Here is a 23,330-nt window from a genome sequence, read left to right as displayed (position 1 = left end):
GCAATTCGTTCCAGTCATTGGCAGCAGAGAACTGGAAGGAAAGGCGGCCAAAGTGGGTGTTGGCTTTGGGGACGACCAGTGAAATATACCTGCTGGAGTGCGTGCTACGGGTGGGTGTTGTTATCGTGACCAGTGAGCTGAGATAAGGCGGCGCTTTACCTGGCATAGACTTATAGATGACCTGGAGCAAGTGGGTCTGGTGACGAATATGTAGCGAGGCCAGCCAACTAGAGAATACAGGTCTCAGTGGTGGGTGGTATGAGGGGCTTTGGTGACAAAGCGGATGGCACTGTGATCGACTGCATCCATTTGCTGAGTAGAGTATTGGAAGCCGAAGTCGAGGATCGGTAGGATAGTCAGTTTTACGAGGGTATGTTTGGCGGCGTGAGTGAAGGAGGCTTTGTTGCGAAATAGGAAGCCGATTCTACATGTCATTTTGGATTGGAGTCTGGAAAGAGAGTTTACAGTCTAGCCAGACACCTAGGTATTTGTTGTCAGAACCGTCCAGAGTAGTGATGCTAGTCGGGCGGGCAGCAAACGGTTATTAAAGTGACCAGTGATTCCATGTCTATCTATGTAGCGCAGCAGCCTCTAAGGTGCAAGCTTGAGTAACCGGGTGGTATCCGGCTAGTGATGGCTGTTTAACAGTCTGATGGCCTTGAGATAGAAGCTGTTTTTCAGTCTCTCGGTCCCAGCTTTGATGCACCTGTACTGACCTCACCTTCTGGATTGTAGCGGGGTGAACAGGCAGTGGCTCGGGTGGTTGATGTCCTTGATGATCTTTTTGGCTTTACTGTGACATCGGTGCTGTAGGTGTCTTGAGGGGCAGTCAGTGTGCCCCCGGTGATGTGTTGGGCAGACCTCACCACCCTCTGGAGAGCCCTGCAGTTGCGGGCAGTGCTGTTGTCGTACCAGGCGGTGATTCAGCCCGACAAGATGCTCTTAATTGTGAATCTGTAAAAGTTTTAGGGTCTTAGGTGCCAAGCTGAATTTCTTCAGCCTCCTGAGGTGGAAGAGGCGCTGTTGCGCCTTCTTCACCACACTGTCTGTGTGGGAGGACCATTTCAGATCGTCAGTGATGTGTACACCAAGGAACTTTAAGCTTTTCACCTTCTCCACTGCGGTCCCGTCGATGTGGATAGGAGCGTGCTCCCCCTGCTGTTTCCTGAAGTCCACGTACGCACGTTTGTGCTTGTGTGTGCACGTCTGTGTCTGTCCATGTGTATGTTGATGTGGGGGGAGTGTGTAGGGATTTACACCCCATACCTGCCCTGCCAGGTCGTCTCTCAGGAACACTGAGGCTAACTGAAGCCAGCTGGGCTCGTCAAGCAGCCAGCTAGCCAGTAGCCACACTGATTTATCATGTTAGCCAAGCTATAGGCTAGCCACAATGGGTAGCTAATAGCTATAGGTTAGCCAAATGCTAGCCACGTTGATTTATAGAATTAGCCACTCTGGCAATGTTAGACCCAAGCTAATGATAGTCTAGTGTTGGCTTAACTTAGACTTTATTATCTTCAGAGAAAGACAGCGGGTTTAAACTATGATTTAAATAAAAACCACACGTGCACTTGCTCTCTCCCTCTTTCTCAGTCCCCCTCCTTTATGCTCTCTCTCTCTTCAGAGGGCGGGAGGGCTTCAGAGGGGGAGGGCTTGGGAGATGGGGGACATGCCACCCTGCCGAAAGCGTGTTGTGAGGAGAAGCAGACCTGTCTGCAGCAGTCAGTGCAGACATATTTAATGTGCCTGATGTAATGGGGCTGAATCAGCAGATAGCTCCGCTGGGAGCCATTAGACCAAACGTGTCATTAACCCCTTCCAGGCCCCAGCCCAGTCCCCTCTGCAGTCCCAGCCCCAAGTACTGCTCCAGGTGGAGAGGACACAGGGTAGGGGTGAATGGAGGACCGATCTGTGTCTCTCACTTTCGATTTTTCTCTTTGTCTCTTCCTTTCTAGGCATCCCCCTTTCCTCCAACCCGCCAAAAAACTGAGGGAGAGGGTGAGGGAAGGAAAGAGAGAGAGAGAAGTTTGCCTCTCTGGCTGCTGCTGTAGTGAGGATGGGGGTTTGAGGAGTTACCGCCTCCTTGCCTTTCAGATCAGTCTGAAGTATTTTTTTCCCTGCAGCTCGCTGTAGCCCGTTACAGCAGTTGGGAGAAGCAGCAGGCTCACAACACCTGCCAATCTTAATGCCAAACGTATGTGCAGTGAAACGGAGAGGGAGGGAGAGACGGGGGGGGGGGGGGGAGGCAGGGAGGGAGGGAGCAAATGTTCCCTAAAGAGGGTGGCGGTGTTGTCTGACAGGTCTGTTGTCTGTGTGTGTAAGAGAGAGAGAGGGCTTGTGTTTTAGTGAGTGACTGAGTTTATCTTCTTGTGTGTATGTATGTATCTATGTATGTATGTATGCCTGCGTGTGTAGGTTGTTGCGTATAGTTTGTTGCTTTCAACAATTTGTACTTGGTAGTAACACCATCCCACAGTCTTTTCTCCTCATTACAGTGCAGCTAACCCATGACCATAAGAGGCTGAAGAGTGTGTGGGGGTGTGATTTATTTTAACACACACATGTTAAATCTCTAGACAGGTGTGTATCCCTTACTGTTCAAGAATGATCAAGTGTATCAGATTGGGTCGCCGTGTGTGTGTGTGTGTGTGTGGTCAGTAGGAGGCTCTGTCTATATCTCAGGTCCACATGTGTATACATAGCAGTGTGTGTGGGGTGTATAGTGTTATTCAGCAGTGTGTGTGGGGTGTATAGTGCTATGGAGCAGTGCTATACACCATACTGCTTGAATGAATGTTTACCGCCTGCTTCTGCCTACCACCGCTTAGTCAGATACTTAGATGCTTGTATGTTCAGTCAGATTATATGTAACGCAGGACACGCTAGATAATATCTAGTAATATCATCAACCATGTGTAGTTAACTAGTGACTATGATTGATTGTTTTTTATAAGATAAGTTTAATGCTAGCTAGCAACTTACCTTGGCTTACTGTTAACCCACCGTTCCTAGGCTGTCATTGAAACTAAGAATGTGTTCTTAACTGACTTGCCTAGTTAAATAAAGGTATACATTTTATTTTTATATTTAAAATAAAATAAAAATCTGCAAATCGGTGCCCAAAAATACCGATTTCCGATTGTTATGAAAACTTGAAATCGGCCCTAATTAATCGGCCATTCCGATTAATCGGACCTCTAGTGTGTATGGTGTATAGTGCTATGGAGCAGTGTGTGTGTATAGTGCTATGGAGCAGTGTGTGTGTGTAGGGTGTATAGTGCTATGGAGCAGTGTGTGTGTAGGGTGTATAGTGCTATGGAGCAGTGTGTGTGTAGGGTGTATAGTGCTATGCAGCAGTGTGTGTGTATAGTGCTATGGAGCAGTGTGTGTGTAGGGTGTATAGTGCTATGGAGCAGTGTGTGTGTAGGGTGTATAGTGCTATGGAGCAGTGTGTGTGTGTAGGGTGTATAGTGCTATGGAGCAGTTTGTGTGTGTATGTATGGTGTATAGTGCTATGGAGCAGGGTGTATAGTGCTATGGAGCAGTGTGTGTATAGTGCTATGGAGCAGTGTGTATGGTGTATAGTGCTATGGAGCAGTGTGTGTGTATGGAGCAGTGTGTCTGTGTATAGTGTTATGCTGCTGTGTGCTGCCTGTGTGTAAGAGCTAGGGGTCTCTACCTCTCTCTTTCCCCCCAGACCTCAGCAGCTTCACGTCATGTCTGTCACCTTTCCTCTGGCCACAAAGCTGCCCATTATAGACAGTGCTCAGTGACCAGAGCAGACCCTTACCAGCACCCCTCCGCCTTTCTCCTTCACAGAGCTCTACCCTTCTCCTGCTGCCCCCCCCCCCCCCATGTTTCCAGTGTGATTGTGAATATGTCCTAGCTGGTCCAGTGTTCTCCAGGAGAGAGCAGAGTGGTTGGAGCAGGGCCAGGATCATCCCTTTTGGCTCCAATAAAACTAGTCAGCAAATCTGCTGCTGACTGATCCGCCTCCATCGCTCCTCTCATCCCCTTTCAGCCCTTATATCCCTCCTCTCATCCTTCTCTCCCTTTCCCTCGCTCCTCTCTTCCCTCTCTCACCCCTTTCACTCATCTCCCTATGGCTGAAGCTCTCTGGTTGTCTATGGCTGAAGCTCTCTGGTTGTCTATGGCTGAAGCTCTATGGTCGTCTATGGCTGAAGCTCTATGGTCGTCTATGGCCGAAGCTCTCTTTGGTCGTCTATGGCAGAAGCTCTCTTTGGCCGTCTATGGCAGAAGCTCTCTTTGGCCGTCTATGGCTGAAGCTCTCTTTGGTCGTCTATGGCTGAAGCTTTCTTTGGTCGTCTATGGCTGAAGCTCTCTTTGGTCGTCTATGGCTGAAGCTCTCTTTCGTCGTCTATGACTGACGTGCTTGATGGTTTTCTATGGCTCCCTTTGGTTGTCAATGGCTGATGCACTCGATGGTTGAATATGGATGAGGCTCCCTATGGTTGTCTATGGCTGCAGGTCTCTATGGTTGTCTATGGCTGCAGGTCTCTATGGCTGTCTATGGCTGTCTATGGCTGAGGCCTTCCTGACACTGAACTCTGGTTGAGAGCAGAGAGTCCTGGAGTGGAGCTCTGTGGCCCAGAGGTGAACCAGCACTGCTCCAGGTCTGGACAGGTCCTGATTTACTCCTGCAGTCTGGAGACAGTATGTCGACAGAGCTGTGCTGTGGAGTGGACCCCTGGATCTTAAAGAGGGCCATAATTGGACTCTGTGCTTTTGGGAAACGCTTGCTACAGTACTACCTAATGCTGACACCTTTTGGGAGAGGGAGTTACGAAAGAGAGAGAGCGAGATAGTGGGGTTAATTCTGGGGAAAGATAAAGGTAGAGAGGAGAGTGAAAGGGAGGTTTTTCATGGTGTGGGGGAGGCAGGTAGGAAGAGGTAGAGTAGCCTCTTCTCTCAGGACAGCTACAGGACTCCCCCCAGTGTCCCATACTTACTCATTGCCTGACACTGAGAGCCCAGGGATTTTCACCTTTTAGGCACACACATAGCTGCACTCAGAAACTCACACTCTGCATTTACACACCCCACCACATGTTTTATTCACATTTAAATCTACACCCGTGTTCTCTCTTTCTCACACACAAACATACACAAACGTACGCTTGCTGCAGCAGGAGTCAAATGGCCCAATGTGTTAAAAGCATTAGGTAAGCACAAATCCAAAAGTGCTTCTCGGGCCGATATCAAGTGTCCTGCTTCATTACAGTGTGGTGTATACATTCAGCTGCATCTCTGTCCCCTTCTCCTCCACCTCCTCTCCTCCACCTCCTCTCCTCCACCTCCTCTCACCCTCTCCTCCACCTCCTCTCCTCCACCTCCTCTCACCCTCTCCTCCACCTCCTCTCACCTCCCCTCCTCCACCTCTCACCCCTCCTCCACCTCCTCTCACCCCTCCTCCACCTCCTCTCACCCCTCCTCCACCTCCTCTCCCCTTCTCCTCCACCTCCTCTCCACCTCCTCTCCTCCACCTCCTCTCCCCCCTCCTCCACCTCCTCTCACCTCCTCTCCTCCACCTCCTCTCACCTCCCCTCCTCCACCTCCTCTCACCTCCCCTCCTCCACCTCCTCTCACCCCTCCTCCACCTCCTCTCACCTCTCCTCCACCTCCTCTCACCCCTCCTCCACCTCCTCTCCCCCCTCCTCCACCTCCTCTCCCCCCTCCTCCACCTCCTCTCACCCCTCCTCCACCTCCTCTCACCCCTCCTCCACCTCCTCTCACCCCTCCTCCACCTCCTCTCCCCCCTCCTCCACCTCCTCTCACCTCCCCTCCTCCACCTCCTCTCCTCCACCTCCCCCCTTCCACCTCCTCTCACCTCCTCTCCTCCACCTCCTCTCCCCCCTCCTCCACCTCCTCTCCCCCTCCTCCACCTCCTCTCACCTCCTCTCCTCCACCTCCTCTCCACCTCCTCTCACCCCTCCTCCACCTCCTCTCACCCCTCCTCCACCTCCTCTCACCCCTCCTCCACCTCCTCTCCTCTACCACCTCCTCCACCTCCTCTCCACCTCCTCTCACCCCTCATCTCCCTCCACCTCCACCTCCTCTCCCCCAGGGGAGCTCTAAAAGGGAGCGGGATGTTTACTGAAGAGTAGATGGGGTATTATTATTTTAAGCGTGTAGGCTTTCGTTGGCGAAGGAGCCTGTCCAATCATAGTGCTGATGTTTGGATGAAAGGTATATAAAAGTACACTTCAAAGCCCTGCAGCGGCCTTAATACGGCCGGACGCTGTTTATCTTTGTGGCACACACGCATATGCACACACACACACCCCAAAAAATAAGGAAAGTCATTTCTATCGCAGGATTTAAGAGGAAGGAGAGCGAGCGCGGTAGAGGTAAAAGTGCCACCTTTGATATGAGTTTAACAAGAAATCTCTTGTCCAGATTGGTAAAGAGGGGCTTTTTTTTTTTCTTTGGCTATTTTGGGTCCTGATACAGTATTACAGGGGAGGAAGCTGACCAAGGAAATCTTCTGTGTTGACCGTTGAGAGAGAGAGAGAGAGAGATCAAACAGGGTGGGCTGAGACCGTATACAAAGCAACACCTCAGCACGTGAAGCCAACATAGACCTTTTCTGTGCAGCACAGCACTTGGCGTACCGTCCAGTCTCTAACAGGCAGCGCTAGGATAATGTTAGCGTTAGTCGTTTCTCACACTGTAAGCAGCCTCAGCCTTGTCAGCCACCTGCACACAGGAAAGAGCTGAGGCATAGAGGTCAGGGGTCACATACTAGACCAGAGGAGAAGGGTGAGATAGAAAATAGGGATGGCTGTTAAAGCTGGTGAGCCTTGCCAGCCACCTGCACACTGGAACAGGCTGAGGCAGAGGGGTCAGGGGTTAAAGGTCATCAAGGGAAGGTCATCACTGTCTTTGGCTGCCCATGGAGGAATCTCTAATGTAGACTGTGGACAACGAGAGGAGAGTGGGAAGGGATGAAAGGAGGTGGGGAGGAGTAAAAGAGAGAGTTAGATAGGGGTACAGAGACAGGGTAGTGAGGGGTAAAGAGAGAGAGGGTGGAAAAAGTAGGGTAAAGAGCGAAGGTCGAGACTGAGTAGGGAAGCAGGAGAGTTCCCTTTCACACTCGAGTCCTGGTTCTTGTGTAGCAAACTGTTTAAGTGTGGCATTGCTAATCTGGCCTCTCCATTAGTCAAGCCCCAAATCATCCATCAACACGGAGATCTCTCTCACACACATATACCCCAACAGGTTGAGAAAACAACTGTAAGCCCAAACTATCTCAACTCAATCATAAGCCCTCTGACAGGCTGGATTTCTAAACCAGAAGCCCAATAACAGAATAGGCTTTGTGTGATACTCTGCAGAATGCTAAGAAAGAGGAGAGAGAGCAGTGAGAGAAGAAAAGAGAGCAAAGGGATATCTTGGAGAGAGAGAGCAGGGGGAGAACATTGGAAAAGCCACGGAGGAGTGTTTTTCTAGTGGCCTTTGTGAGTAACGTCCTGTGTTGTCGCGGTGGTGTGTTCCAAACGGCAGGCTGGGGAGTTGGTAGGAGCTGCAGCCTCTTCTCAGCTGTCTCGATGGGTGTCATTGACTCCCACCGACACACCAGGGAAAAAAAACACTACACCCCCAAGACACACACACAGCAACCCCCCACCACCTCCCTCCCCTAAAACAGAAAAGGAAAATGGAACTTTAAAAGTGAAGGAAAAGTTTTGGGTAATCACTCTTCAGCTCTTGGTTGTGTGCTCATGCAACCCCCCCCCCATAACTCTGGCTGGTTGTAATAGATGAGGATAGCAGAGTGCATGTTTACGAGCGCGAGTGCTGGACTTGGCAGGCCTGAGTGCTCCTTCAGTGTCTCACAGTTCATCACAGCTCAGTGACTGGGCCCTGACTCAACCCGTGTCTCTTACACACAGTTTACATGGGGGGGAGGCTGTCATGCACCCAACCAAACCCCCCCCACTACCCCATACTGCACCTATCCCTGTTCACCCCCAGCCCTCTCTATCCCTAACCTCCCTGGTTTACTGTACCCCTACCTCGTATACCCCTTTGTGGCTGCACAGTATCTGTCTTATTCTTTGAAATTGAGCATTAAGTACAGTCCTACCATATTTTTTTTGTTGCCATTTACTCAACAATCTGTCTCTCTCGCTCTCTCTCTGTCTGTCTTTCTCTCGCTTTCTCTCTCTCTCTTTGTCACTGTCTTGCGCTCTCTCTCTTTGTCTCTCTCTCTAGTGGTCGTATGCGTTGGAGAAGCCTAACACTGGCAGTGTGTTCAGCCTGGCCTGGTCGGCAGACGGGACACAACTCGCGGGGGCTTGTGGGAACGGACACGTCATCTTCGCCCACGTGGTGGAGCAGCGCTGGGAGTGGAGGAGCTTCGAGATCACCCTCACCAAGAGGAGGACCATGCAGGTAGAACACACAGATCACCCTCACCAAGAGGAGGACCATGCAGGTAGAACACACAGATCACCCTCACCAAGAGGAGGACCATGCAGGTAGAACACACAGATCACCCTCACCAAGAGGAGGACCATGCAGGTAGAACACACAGATCACCCTCACCAAGAGGAGGACCATGCAGGTAGAACACACAGATCACCCTCACCAAGAGGAGGACCATGCAGGTAGAACACACAGATCACCCTCACCAAGAGGAGGACCATGCAGGTAGAACACACAGATCACCCTCACCAAGAGGAGGACCATGCAGGTAGAACACACAGATCACCCTCACCAAGAGGAGGACCATGCAGGTGTTTCAGGTTCCTTTTGCCATATGCTTAGTTAGCCCTCCAGAAAAAGTATTCATATTTTCTTCTCTTAAGAAGCCAAACAGTCCCCGAGCCTAAATGAATTAATGAGACAGCTAACTGAGGGTGAATGGGCTGGTGTGAGAGGCAGACGCTAGTGAGGCTATTTTAAAAGGCCAGACTATTCCCCAGGCCTGGGTACTTGTGTCTATACATTATGATATAAGCCTCCCAGTGTGGACCAGTGACAATGGCCAGCCTGTATAGCAGCCTCCATCACGGAGTGTGTTTAAACTTCAGAAACCACCAGGTTGCGTTTACACGCGGTCAACACACCCCCGCGCACACACACACAGAAACGGACACACACACATACGTGGCTAAACGCATACGTGCACACTCTCCATAGACAACCCTCACTGAGCACTGTTTGCATTAACCAAACAAACCTGTGTCTTAAGCCATTTATTTTCAGCCTTACAGGGTTTTTTCTCTCCCTCTCTTTTTTAAAAGTGCACATCTGCCAATGGTTTGTGAATCAGGCGGCTAAATTTACCACCTCGCGGTTAAACATTTTTATTCCTGGTTGTTTGGTGAGTAAATTTGGGTTGTTAGTGGGGGTTAAAGAAGGATGATGTTTAAACCCTTAAATAAATACGCACCACACCTTTTACCTGCTGGTGGAAAACCATATTCAATTCATTCACTCATTCACTCATTCATTCACTCATTCATTCATTCACTCATTCATTCACTCATTCATTCACTCATTCATTCATTCACTCACAGGGAAATGTGGAAGACATTTTGTTTATCCTAACAGGTGAAAAAAGTAGAAAGGCACATATGTTTACACACCAGGCATTTCTGTCCCCTCCTGTCCTATGCTTAGACATGGGCCGATTCCTTGTATATATCAACAGTAAATACTCTCTTGAGTTTACATGAGTGCATCCATGCCTACTATACATCGATGAGTGTCTCAGAAAACATGTCCTGTGTGTGTATGCTATAGTCTGTTTGTTACAATTTGTTTGTTAGTATTTCAAATGATTTGTTACTCAATGTCTGTATCTGTTTATGCATGTCAAGATCTGAGCTACATCTGCATGTTTGTGTGTATGTCTGTGTTCCTAAACAGTCCCTCTCTCTCTCTCCCTCTCTCTCTCTCTCTCTCTCTCTCTGTCTGTCTCTCTGTCTCTGTCTCTGTCTCTGTCTCTCTCTCTCTATTCATCACCCAGGTGAGGAACGTGGTGAATGATGCGGGGGATGTCCTGGAGTTCAGGGACCGGGTCATCAAAGCCTCTCTGGCCCATGGTCACCTAGTGGTCACCACCTCTCTCCAGTGCTATGTCTACAGTGCTACGAACTGGAACACCCCTCTCATCTTTGACCTGAAGGAGGGGACTGTCAGCCTCATTGTACAGGCTGAGAAGTAAGTCTCTCTTTATCCTTCTGTCTCGCTCTCGTTATGTCACTCCTCCCTCTCTTAGTTTTTCCTGTCTCATCTATCTCTGTTACACGTATCTCTCTGTTGCGCGTATCTCTCTGTTGCGCGTATCTCTCTGTTGCGCGTATCTCTCTGTTGCGCGTATCTCTCTGTTGCGCGTATCTCTCTGTTGCGCGTATCTCTCTGTTGCGCGTATCTCTCTGTTGCGCGTATCTCTCTGTTACGCGTATCTCTCTGTTGTGCGTATCTCTCTGTTGTGCGTATCTCTCTGTTGCGCGTATCTCTCTGTTGCGCGTATCTCTCTGTTGCGCGTATCTCTCTGTTGCGCGTATCTCTCTGTTGCGCGTATCTCTCTGTTGCGCGTATCTCTCTGTTGCGCGTATCTCTCTGTTGTGCGTATCTCTCTGTTGCGCGTATCTCTCTGTTGCGCGTATCTCTCTGTTGCGCGTATCTCTGTACCCCGTCCTTTTCATTCCCTCCCCCTCTTTCTCCTGCCAAAGACGTGTGTGTGTCTGTGTGTGTCTGTGTGTGTCTGTGTGTCTGTGTGTGTCAGTGTGTGTGCGTTTGCGAGAACTGTGTGAGTGTGTCCAATTGCCAGAGCAAGTCTGACTGAGGAAGTCTGACTGAGGAAGTCTGACTGAGGAAGTCTGACTGAGGAAGTCTGACTGAGGAAGTCTGACTGAGGAAGTCTGACTGAGGAAGTCTGACTGCAGTGGGAAACAGAGAGAGAGACTTCTAATCATTCTCTCTAATGAGTTGTTCCACCTCACAAAGCAAAATAAAGAGGATTTCAACTCCCACCATCTCAGATTGTTCTGAAATTGTTTCTGTTAGAAACAGATAAGATGCAACATGATTTTGTTGAAATATAATTTGATCTCTGAGAAATTAAGATAATTTATGGCACCCAAAAGACACACATGGACCACCCACACCACACACCCTACTCCAATCCCACCCCAACAACAACTATATAGTATCTGTTCTGTATGTCTGACAAGTAGTATGTGGCTCTGAGGAATGTTTCTTCATGCTATGTAATGTATTCCCAGTGAATTTGGTGGTGGCTTTTGTTCCCTGTTCAGAGAAATGAGTCATTGCATTTTGTATTATCTTGGCTCCATCTTGCAGTTTATGCTCTCCTCTCTACCATTCCCACTCTCCTCTTTGTTGCTCCCTCCTGCTTCTATCACCCCTCTCCATCTCTGTCCCTAACCCTGCTTTCTATCACCCCTCTCCATCTCTGTCCCTAACCCTGCTTTCTATCACCCCTCTCCATCTCTGTCCCTAACCCTGCTTTCTATCACCTCTCTCCATCTCTGTCCCTAACCCTGCTTTCTATCACCCCTCTCCATCTCTGTCCCTAACCCTGCTTTCTATCACCCCTCTCCATCTCTGTCCCTAACCCTGCTTTCTATCACCCCTCTCCATCTCTGTCCCTAACCCTGCTTTCTATCAACCCTCTCCATCTCTGTCCCTAACCCTGCTTTCTATCACCTCTCTCCATCTCTGTCCCTAACCCTGCTTTCTATCACCCCTCTCCATCTCTGTCCCTAACCCTGCTTTCTATCACCCCTCTCCATCTCTGTCCCTAACCCTGCTTTCTATCACCCCTCTCCATCTCTGTCCCTAACCCTGCTTTCTATCACCTCTCTCCATCTCTGTCCCTAACCCTGCTTTCTATCACCCCTCTCCATCTCTGTCCCTAACCCTGCTTTCTATCACCCCTCTCCATCTCTGTCCCTAACCCTGCTTTCTATCACCCCTCTCCATCTCTGTCCCTAACCCTGCTTTCTATCACCCCTCTCCATCTCTGTCCCTAACCCTGCTTTCTATCACCCCTCTCCATCTCTGTCCCTAACCCTGCTTTCTATCAACCCTCTCCATCTCTGTCCCTAACCCTGCTTTCTATCACCTCTCTCCATCTCTGTCCCTAACCCTGCTTTCTATCACCCCTCTCCATCTCTGTCCCTAACCCTGCTTTCTATCACCCCTCTCCATCTCTGTCCCTAACCCTGCTTTCTATCACCCCTCTCCATCTCTGTCCCTAACCCTGCTTTCTATCACCTCTCTCCATCTCTGTCCCTAACCCTGCTTTCTATCACCTCTCTCCATCTCTGTCCCTAACCCTGCTTTCTATCAACCCTCTCCATCTCTGTCCCTAACCCTGCTTTCTATCACCTCTCTCCATCTCTGTCCCTAACCCTGCTTTCTATCACCCCTCTCCATCTCTGTCCCTAACCCTGCTTTCTATCACTCCCCCTCGTCTTTATCTCTCCATCTCTCCCCTTCTCCTCTTTATTTTGGCTCCTTCCTCAGACACTTCCTGTTGGTGGATGGGACGGGGGTGTATGTGTTCTCCTACGAGGGCCGTCTCATCTCCACGCCCAGATTCCCCGGCATGAGAACAGACATCCTCAACGCCCAGTCCGTTTCCCTTAGCAACGACACCATCGCCATCCGGGACAAGAGCGATGAGAAGGGTGAGTGGAACGCCAGTCGAGCTGTCCCTACACTACCACAATACAATACCAAACTTCATTGTCCACACAGCGGGGAGAGATTTGCGCTTGGCCTCTTCCCTCAAATGACATTTACAGCCGTTAAACACATTGAAACATCAGGAGCACTTTGTCAACAAGAGGATTACACTTCACCAGGAGATAAAACGCTGGAGAAATAACTCTAACAGGACTGGAACAATGACCGTTTGTAATCAGACTCTCTCTCTCTTTCCTCCCCTGCCTCTTTTCTTTTCCTTCAGTCATCTTTCTGTTTGATGCCCTGACGGGGAAAGCCCTGGGTGACGGGAAGCCCCTGACTCACAAGGTGGGTGATTCACCAACTAACACACACCAACAGTCAGTCACAGCACACACTACACTCTCCTGCTAGTGTGCACACACCGACCTGAGACGTGTCTACGTCTTAATCCCTACTGATACATTGAGCAACCTGTTAGGATTGGGGGAGGGTAAGCTGATCCTGGATCTGTGCCTCAGGGTAGCTGTGGGACAGTGTGAGAGTAAGTGTGGTGGGTTCCAGCGACACCAACAGGCCAGGGTGAAAAGGTCAGGGAGCCAAGGGGAGAAGGCAGAGAGAAGAATTAATGGTGTTGAGGAAAAAACAAGAAACTTGATAGTTAAGAGGGACACGTACAGATTGTGAGGAAACTGGAGTGAGTGCATGTGTGTGAGAAAGAGATGGAGGAAGGAGAGAAAGGGGGAGGGTTATGGAGTGAGAATAGGATTGAAAGGGATAAAGAGAGAGGGAGTGAATTAGAGAGGGAGAAAAGGAGAAGTAGTAGCCAGGATCAGTAGTTACTGTTTGTCAGCATGGCTGTCTCTGCCAGCACTCCACAGCTCCAAGACAGAGGAGCACTGCACTGAAGCCAGCTGGCTCTGACACACACACACACACACACACACACACACACACACACACACACACACACACACATACAGTCACACACACACACACACACACACACACACACACACTCTTGTTGGGGAGTATGGGCCAGGAGCTGTAGGGTCAGACTGCTGGCACCCCCCCACTTGCCTCCCCCATTTCTCCCTCCTGGCTCCTCTCTCCCTCTTACCTCTTTCCTCCACATCTTCCCTCTGAGTCGAGTCTCTTCCCTCTGATCTGGGCTCAATTGTTCCCTCCTAGTCCTCCTGTGTACTCAGGGCTGTACTGGGGACTAGAGAGTGTGGAGGAGGAGAGGAGAGGGCCTGTGATTTGGGTGATCATGTGTTGAGAAGAGATGTGTATCAAAAGACACTATTGTAAATGTATGTGTTATGGGGACTGGTGGGGTTTGACACTGGTGGTTCAGTTAGCCCTGTTAATGTGAACCAGGTCTCTCCCACACAACGTTCTGCCTCCCATTTCTGTGTGTGTGTGTGTGTGTGTGTGTGTGTGTGTGTGTGTGTGTGTGTGTGTGTGTGTGTGTGTGTGTGTGTGTGTGTGTGTGTGTGTGTGTGTGTGTGTGTGTGTGTGTGTGTGTGTGTGTGTGTGTGTGTGTTCGTGTGTGTGTTCGTGTGTTCGTGTTCTCTCCCCAGATGGAGGTGGTGGAGATAGCTCTGGACCAGTGTGGCCCGTCCAGCGATAGGAAGATTGCGGTCATAGACAAGAACCGTGACCTGTATCTGACCGCTGTCCATCGCCTCTACAGAGAACACAACATCTGCAAGATAGGTAGGGGAGGGGGGGAATAGATTTCAAGCTGCTTTGTGTTGTTAAGCACCTAAAGCCTACCAGATAGATAACGTCATCCTTCTTTCCATAACCCACATGCACTATGGTCTACACACCATGTGTTAGAGGTTATAGTTAGTTATTCTGAGTGTTGTCAATAAGACGGTGTTGTCTATCTCTATTCTGTCCTATAGGCACTATGGTCTACACACCATGTGTTAGAGGTTATAGTTAGTTATTCTGAGTGTTGTCAATAAGACGGTGTTGTCTATCTCTATTCTGTCCTATAGGCACTATGGTCTACACACCATGTGTTAGAGGTTATAGTTAGTTATTCTGAGTGTTGTCAATAAGACGGTGTTGTCTATCTCTATTCTGTCCTATAGGCACTATGGTCCACACTATGGCCTGGAACGACTCTGCTAACATCCTGTGTGGTATTCAGGACACACAGTTCACCGTGTGGCACTATCCCAGTGCTGTCTTCACTGACAAGGACCTGCTGCCTAAAACACTCTACATGAAGGACGCCAGGTAACGTGCACGCAAACACGCACACACAAAACACTTCCCCATTATCGGCAATAAAAGGTCATGGATCGTCTTCATGTCAGATGTGTTCATGTTGTGTAAAAGCCGTTGATGAATCACTGAAGAGATTCCTGAGTGGCTGCCCTTAGGCTCAGTGGCTGTCTGTACAGAATGTATTTATATGTCTATCTGTCCCCCTCCACAGTGAGTTCAGCCGTGCGCCCCACATCCTGAACTACGTGGGGACCCAGGTGACGGTGCGTCGCTGTGACGGCTCGTTGGTGTACAGCAGCGTGTCTCCCTACCCTGCCCTGCTGCACGAGTACAGCGCCTCCTCTCGCTGGGAGGACGCACTGCGCCTCTGCCGCTTTGCCAAGGTAACACACACCTGACAGAAGTGGCAACTGATAGGGGACATTCCCTGGTGACTCCCTGGTCCTGTGTAGCACAGAGCACACATCATATTCAACTCCAAATTTTGTACAAAACACATCTTAAAAAAACTCTTGACATTATGCTGAAAATGAAATAATGGTCTGGAATATGCCAGTGTCAAGCAATGTGTAACACCAGGCCTGCTGTCTCCCTGGCCCTGCTCCTACCCTACCCAGGAGAGGGGACTGATCTGTGCCCTGAGCCCTTCTCTTAAAGCCAGTTATTTAGAATAAATGGTGTAATTAGCGGCCTGTAATTGCTAGCACATTGTGGGCTGCAGCAGAGCAGTGCAGGGCAAGAGGGACCAGAGAACCAGAGCCCGGGTCCCAGGGGAAACACTCAACCCCGAGAGGGGCCACAGGTCTGGGTCCTGGGGGGGTTGGTGATAGGGGGGTTAGGGGCCTGAGGGAATATTGAATGGGATTCCTCCAGGGTTCTAGTGTTCTGATAGACCTTATGGCTTCCCCCCACTATAGCGTGGGAACAACAGTCAGCGTGGGGACTCACTGCCACTCTTTGACAGTGGGGTGTGTGTGTGTTTGTCTCAATGTCTTGTCTCAGTGTCGGTGTGTCAAATTTCTGTACTCATGTCTGTCTGATTGTTTCATGTCTTTGTCCGTGATGTTCCTCTGTTGGTGTCTCGCACCCCCTCACTGAGTCTCTGTGTACTAGACCTCTGAGGAAGAGGTGAGTCTCTCTCTCGTTCATTTACATCTTTCCACGTCTCCCTTTTACCCCTGTTCTCGCCTTTGTCAATCTCCTCTTGTCTTCTTCCTCTTCCTCCTATCCCTTACTTTAGTTCTGTTTTTTCTCCTCATCTGCCACCGTATACAGTATGGATCATATACACACATGAAGATATTGACTGGATACTTCAAGAGAACGTAGTCCTTCAGTGTGCGTTTGTTGGTTGGGGTTGATGTCTGTTTGCGTGCCATGAATGAGTGTGTGTGCCCACTGCCCATGTGTGTTTACTTTCTGGTTGGTGTGTGTTTGTCTGTAAGATGGTGTATGTAAATGACGTGTCCTGCAGCCCTGGGCCTTGGCTTGGTGAAGGGTCCATGACGGAGCCACTGGGCTGGAGCTTTTAACGAGACACGGCCAGCAGCTTTTAATTAGTTTCTAATTAGCTTGGGTGACACCATTTACCGTATTTAACCTCTCCAACACACACACACACACACACACACACACACACACGCAGCCAATCCCTGAACCCCAACCCCAGTGAGAGCCTTCACAGTGCATGGGTTATGATGCAATAACCACAACCCTGGAGAAGGATGGCTAGAGGGGACAGGGGAGGGGAGAGGGGGGGGTGAAGTGGGTAAATGCAATACTTTTAGAAAGTATTCATACCCCATAACTTATTCCACATTTTGTTGTTACATCCTGTATTAAAAATGTATGTAATTGTTTTGTTTTTCTCACCAATCTACACACAATATCCCAGAATGGCAAAGTGTTTTTTTGTTGTGTGCAAATGTATTGAAATTGAAAAGCATAAATATCTCATTTACATAAGTATTCACACCACTGAGCCAGTACATGTTACAATCAACTTTGTCTTTCTGGGTAAGAAAAGTCTTTCTGGGTAAGTCTCTTAGAGCTTTGCACTTCTGGATTGTACAATATTAAAAAAATAATAATAATAATTCTTCAAATTCTGTCAAGTTGGTTGTTGATCGTTGCTGGTCACCCATTTTCAAGTCTTGCCTTAGCTTTTCATGCTGATTTAAGACAACTGTAACTAAGCCACTCAGGAACATTGTTTTGTCTTGGTAAGCAACTCCAGTGTAGATTTGGCCTGCTGAAAGGTGAATTTGTCTCCCAGTATCTGATGGAAAGCAGACAGAACCAGGTTCTGGATTTTGCCTATGATTAGCTCTATTATGTTTCCTTTTATCCCCCCAAAAAAACTCTAGTCCGTGCCGTAACCCATAACATCACTATGCTTAAAAATGTGAAGAGTGGTACTCAGTGATGAGTTGTATTGAATTTGCCCCAAATAACGCTTTGTATTCAGAACTTAAAGTTAATTTCTTTGTCACATGTTTTGCAGTTTTAATTTATTACCTTGTTGCAAATGGGATGCATGTTTTGAAATATTGTTATTCTGTACAGGCTTCCTTATTTCCACTCTGTCAATTAGGTTAGTATTTTGGAGTAACTACAATGTTGTTGATCCATCCTCAGTTTTCTTCTATCACAGCCATTAAACTCTGTAACTGTTTGTTTTAAAGTCACCATTGGCCTCATGGTGAAATCCCTGAGGGGTTTTCCTTCCTCTCTGGCAACTGAGTTAGGAAGGACACCTGTACATTTGCAGTGACTGGGTGTATTGACACAACATCCAAAGTGTAATGAATAACTTCACCATGATCAAAGGGATATTTAATGTCTGCTTTTTGTTTATTTTTACCCATCTACCAATAGGTGCCCTTTGCGAGGCATTGAAAAATGTCCTTGGTCTTTGTGGTTGAATCTCTGTTTGAAATTCACTGCTTGACTGCGGGACTTTACAATTATCTGTATGTGTGAGGTACAGAGATGAGGTAGTCATTCAGAAATCATGTTAAACACTATTATTGCACACAGAGTCCATGAAACTTATTATGTGACTTGTTAAGCACATTTTTACTCCTGAACTTATTTAGGGTTGCCATAACAAAGGGTTGAATTCTTATTGAGTCAAGACATTTCAACTTTACATTTTTTATACATTTGTAAAAATGTCTAATAACATAATTCCACTTTGACATTATGGGATATTGTGTGTAGGCCAGGGAATCCAAATGTAATCCATTTTAAACACAACAAAATGTGGAAAAAGTCAAGGGGTGTGAAAACTTCCTGAAGGCACTGTATGGAAGAAGGAGCGTCACCCCTTTTAATAGCCACCCCTCCTCCTTCCTCCCCCCATTTCTGGTAAGGGTTTGGTCTTTCGTGGCCGTGTGGTTTTTCCCGGAGTGGGAGGAGTTTTGTGGGGAAATCCTGTTAGCCAGGTATGGAGGATTAGCCCGTTGTGGATACTTTCATGGCACTGAATTGTTGTTAACAGACACGCGTATACACACACACTTGCGTAAAGATTGACACAAGCATGCACACATGCTTAAACACACACACACAGATACACACATGCTGATAGGCCTGTACACAAACAACCATGCTGTACACAGTCACACAAACATGGGCAGCCCAGCAGTGTGACTAAATCCCAAGGCAGGCTCTAACAGTGAGCCAACACCACAATGGACCACATCGCTCCTCTGATTGGAGGAAACTGTCCCATCTCTCTCTGACCAGCATTTAGTGGCTTTAGCAAAGGATGATTTCGTTGTTGTTGTCTTCACGGTTTTATGACCAATGTTTGTCTTAATGAAGGATTCAGATGAGATGACAGGATGCATGAGGATGTTGTTCTGGGCTTTGCTTTCAGCGATACTGTTGAGTGTGACTGTAAGAGTGAATGGGAGTAACATTATGTCTGTGTGCGTCTAAGTACATCTGCGTGTCCTGAATGAGTATGATATCAGAATAACACACGGAAGTCAGATTACAGGGTGTGTGTGAGTGTGTTCTGTCACACTAACGAGGCCTGTGTTGTGAGGATGAGCAGACTGGTAATGGGAAGAGTGTCCCTGTAGAGACGCCAGTGCAATGTCCCTCCTGTCTCTCTAATAACACACAGCCCTCTTCTCTCTCAGTGCCCTGTCCCTTTAATGACCTAGGGGAGCAGGGCTAGACTAGCCCCGCTATGCAGGGCCTGTGGTCAGGGCTGGGCCACACGCTACGCCCCGGCGCCACCACCAGACTGTCAGGCTGAACAGCAGTTCCACCCCACCACCCCATATACCCTTGCTCTATGGCACTTTTTAAAATATATTTAACCCTTATTTTACCAGGCTAGTGTGTGTGTGTGCTCGTGTTTATTTATGCTAAGACGATGCGTGTATGGCAAATGTAATTTCTTATTTTCTTAATGTCTGTCTCCGTTCCTATAGGACCAGTCACTGTGGGCGTGTCTCGCTGGCATGGCAATGGCCAATAGGGAGTTGACGACAGCAGAGGTGGCCTACGCTGCCATTGGAGAGGTAATCCATCAATCACTCAAATCTCACTCTCTTTCCTTTTCTCCTCCACATGTATACAGGAATGGAAGTAAATGTAATTCTGTTTTTCCATATTTCTCTCCCCTCTGTCGCTCTCTCCAGGTGGATAAGGTGCAGTATATTAACTCTATCAAGGATCTGCCATCTAAGGAATCTTCAGTGGCCCACATGTTACTGTTCAGTGGTCATGTCCAGGAGGCTGAGGCCACTCTGCTACAGGCTGGCCTGGTCTACCAAACCATACAGGTCCACATCAACCTCTACAACTGGGACAGGTCTGTTTGTCTCAATGTCTGTCTTTCTGACTTGTCTTTCTGCCCGTCTGTCTATGTATACTTACATATGCGTCATCTGCCCTCAGGGCGTTGGAGCTGGCAGTAAAACATAAGACCCATGTGGACACAGTGCTGGCCTACAGACTCAAGTTCCTGCAGGACTTTAGCAAGAAAGAGACCAACAAGAGGTTCATGCAGTACGCTGACGGGGTAGGATATGCCATTGCTTTTGATATAGTGACCACTGAGCAGCAGTAGTTGTAAAGACTTCTTCTCTTCGAACCCAGACAGTATTTTGTTACAAGAGGCAATGTGCCCTTTCTGTCATACTATGCCTCATTAGACTGACCCACTTCTCTATTCTCTCTCTCCATCAGGTGGAGGTGGACTGGGAGAAGATCCAGGCAAAGGTAGAGATGGAGCTGGTTAAGGAGAGAGAGAAGGCTGCCACCACCTCTGTCAGGAGCAGCCTGGCCTCCCGACGCTGAGCCTCAACCCTACACCTCTGACTTCATCCAGGGACCAATTGTACATAATATTTTCAAATGGTCATTTATCAAACATGGTTAGTGTTATTTTTGTGTTTGTTTTTTTTTATATTGATATTTCTTTTCTTCAATGAACTTATTCTCTTTTCTTACATGCCTTATTCTCTGAGAATGTACATATGTGGATGTTTAATAAATACATATTTATCAGATCGGTCAACTCTCCTGAAATATTTCTCCTCCTGAAATATCTCCTCAACTGCTATTTCAATTCAATGCAGTCAGCCCCAGGCCAGTCCATTTTAACTAGTAATCATAGATGTTTAGTGTGTGTTTGTGTTAAGTATTACAGCTTTAACGAATATTCTCTGGCGGTGTGAAACTGCTTGTCAAGCAGCATCCTCCCCTGACAGAGGTCCAGCCCATCATTATGCCATTAGACCCTATATATCTCCACTCCCAGCACGCACTCTACCCCGGCACGCACTCTACCCCACTCTACCCCAGCGCGCACTCTACCCCACTCTACCCCAGCACGCACTCTACCCCACTCTACCCCAGCACACACTCTACCCCACTCTACCCCAGCGCGCACTCTACCCCACTCTACCCCAGCACGCACTCTACCCCGGCACGCACTCTACCCCAGCACACACTCTACCCCACTCTACCCCAGCACACACTCTACCCCACTCTACCCCAGCACGCACTCTACCCCACTCTACCCCAGCGCGCACGCACTCTACCCCGGCACGCACTCTACCCCAGCACACACTCTACCCCACTCTACCCCAGCGCGCACTCTACCCCACTCTACCCCAGCGCGCACGCACTCTACCCCAGCACGCACTCTACCCCAGCACACACTCTACCCCACTCTACCCCAGCGCGCACTCTACCCCACTCTACCCCAGCGCGCACGCACTCTACCCCAGCACGCACTCTACCCCACTCTACCCCAGCGCGCACTCTACCCCACTCTACCCCAGCACGCACTCTACCCCACTCTACCCCAGCGCGCACGCACTCTACCCCAGCACGCACTCTACCCCACTCTACCCCAGCGCGCACTCTACCCCACTCTACCCCAGCACGCACTCTACCCCACTCTACCCCAGCGCGCACGCACTCTACCCCAGCACGCACTCTACCCCACTCTACCCCAGCGCGCACTCTACCCCACTCTACCCCAGCACGCACTCTACCCCACTCTACCCCAGCGCGCACGCACTCTACCCCAGCGCGCACGCACTCTACCCCAGCGCGCACGCACTCACTCTACCCCAGCGCGCACGCACTCTACCCCAGCGCGCACGCACTCTACCCCAACGCGCACTCTACCCCAATGCGCACTCTACCCCAACGCGCACTCTACCCCAGCGCGCGCGCACGAGCACTCAAACACCGCCCCAGCAGGGAAGCCAGGAGCATCAGGATGGATTCCTGATTACAGAGCAAGACTGAATCATTAAGTTCAGCCTCTCTGACACCCCCTTCTCTTCATGTCCTCTTGGTCTCTCTTGCTCTCTGTTTTTCCATGCTATAAACTCCTGGTCACTCAGGTATTATCAGAAGTACAGGCTAGAATGACCTCCCTCCATCCTTCCCCAGATAACTGGCCGTTCTTGTCTAGAGTAAAGTTAGAGGGGGACGGGTAGCTATGATGCCAGTGGTAGTGTGGAAGCTCTCCAGTCATCTCTGACCCAAGAGGAGCAGCACTCTGTATCAGCCAGGTGTTACCACCAGAATACACACACCTCAACGCACGTGTTCCCTGAACTCTTACACAGGTATGATCAGACACACAGCACACAGGTAAAACACACAGACACTTCAACAAATACATACAGACCTAAAACACACACCCAGTCATACACACAGACTTGAAAACCCCATGTCCAAACCAAGCTGCTACTACTAAAGCTCAGACACTGACGGAGCATAATGTAGGATTTATCAGGAGCTTAATGCACATTGATCTGGCCTTGGTTTCTCTGCTTTTTTTTTACCCACTAAGGCATTGAATAACTGCTCCATTGGCATAATCTGTTGTTAGATACCCAGAATTACCTGAAGGAAATCCATCAGTGTCCAACACAATAGGCCGACCCTGTCTGGACGGTATAGGATTACGCTACAGTCAGACAAACTAGCTTTCCCATTATGGTGATCCATAACGGTCATGGCCAGAATCCCTGTTGAAAATTATGGAATTATTGAGACAAGGAAGTCTGGCTGAAGCGCATACAGTATTTATCATACAGTACAAGTGTGCTGACATCGCTTCTATAACCCAAACTCCCAACGAGTATCCTTTAGTTTCTCATTGCTTGTCCACTCTTATGCACTTCAGATAAACCAGTTAGCTCAAGTGATTGGGCTCTTGGAGGGTTGGTGCATCTCAACGGCCCACTGTTCCACAGAAAGACTAATGATAAATGTTCTCGCCCATCCTACTCTGGATCGGCTATCTGAGTCTGCAGCTCCAGCTGCCAGCCTCTTTATTTACTGCTGTCTATTCAATACTTCTGTATTGTCTATCAGTCATCTTCCTGCCTGTTTACATGCAGGGCATGCCTGTATTAAAGTGCTCCAATGCTGATGATGTCGATAGTTTTGTCATTCATCTATGGCCGCTACATCAAAGACAAACTATCAGAGCTGATCTCTGCTCACTGATCACTACATGGTAACTCAACCTTGGACTAGTGTTTAGGGACATCATCTCTCAGAGAGGAGGGAGGGATGAGATGTGTTCATGCTGCAGAATGTGTGAGCTGAGCTCTCTGATACATTGGATAAAAGAACTTGCTGATGTAACTAAATGTGAGGCATAGCCTGTATAGGTGTGTTGGAGAGAGTGTTTGTTTTCATACCATGGTGTGACTATTACTTTTGAATCCCCACTAGGCCACTGAAAACTGCACTAGGTGATTCTCCTAGACCCTGCCCATGACCCCACTCTCTTAGGGTGTCGCAGGGAGAATTAGGATATGAAGGGAAAATTCACACATGAATATTAATAATACACAGTTGTATATGTGTGAAATAGGACAAGTATAAGCACCCACCAAGTTATC

General features: G+C 48.8%; 1 protein-coding gene across 3 annotated transcripts in view; it reads left to right on the top strand.

The window, feature by feature from the left end:
* Positions 1 to 20,460, top strand: part of ift80 (intraflagellar transport 80 homolog (Chlamydomonas)) — a 66,801-nt gene extending 46,341 nt beyond the window's left edge. For all 3 annotated transcript variants that reach the window (XM_036965870.1, XM_021587742.2, XM_036965871.1), the window contains exons 9-19: positions 8,236 to 8,415; positions 9,998 to 10,191; positions 12,526 to 12,689; positions 12,971 to 13,035; positions 14,271 to 14,406; positions 14,793 to 14,940; positions 15,143 to 15,314; positions 19,380 to 19,469; positions 19,590 to 19,762; positions 19,849 to 19,972; positions 20,140 to 20,460. In XM_036965870.1, coding sequence (XP_036821765.1) covers positions 8,236 to 8,415; positions 9,998 to 10,191; positions 12,526 to 12,689; positions 12,971 to 13,035; positions 14,271 to 14,406; positions 14,793 to 14,940; positions 15,143 to 15,314; positions 19,380 to 19,469; positions 19,590 to 19,762; positions 19,849 to 19,972; positions 20,140 to 20,250 — 1,557 coding nt within the window. In that variant the 3' untranslated portion in view covers positions 20,251 to 20,460. The remainder of the gene's footprint in view (positions 1 to 8,235; positions 8,416 to 9,997; positions 10,192 to 12,525; positions 12,690 to 12,970; positions 13,036 to 14,270; positions 14,407 to 14,792; positions 14,941 to 15,142; positions 15,315 to 19,379; positions 19,470 to 19,589; positions 19,763 to 19,848; positions 19,973 to 20,139) is intronic.
* Positions 20,461 to 23,330: the final 2,870 nt, after the last annotated feature.

This window comes from Oncorhynchus mykiss, chromosome 27 (assembly GCF_013265735.2).
Source record: "Oncorhynchus mykiss isolate Arlee chromosome 27, USDA_OmykA_1.1, whole genome shotgun sequence".
Taxonomy (NCBI): Eukaryota; Metazoa; Chordata; class Actinopteri; order Salmoniformes; family Salmonidae; genus Oncorhynchus; species Oncorhynchus mykiss.
The sequence above is the reverse complement of the archived record's forward strand: the minus strand, read 5'-3'. Positions and strand labels throughout refer to the sequence as shown.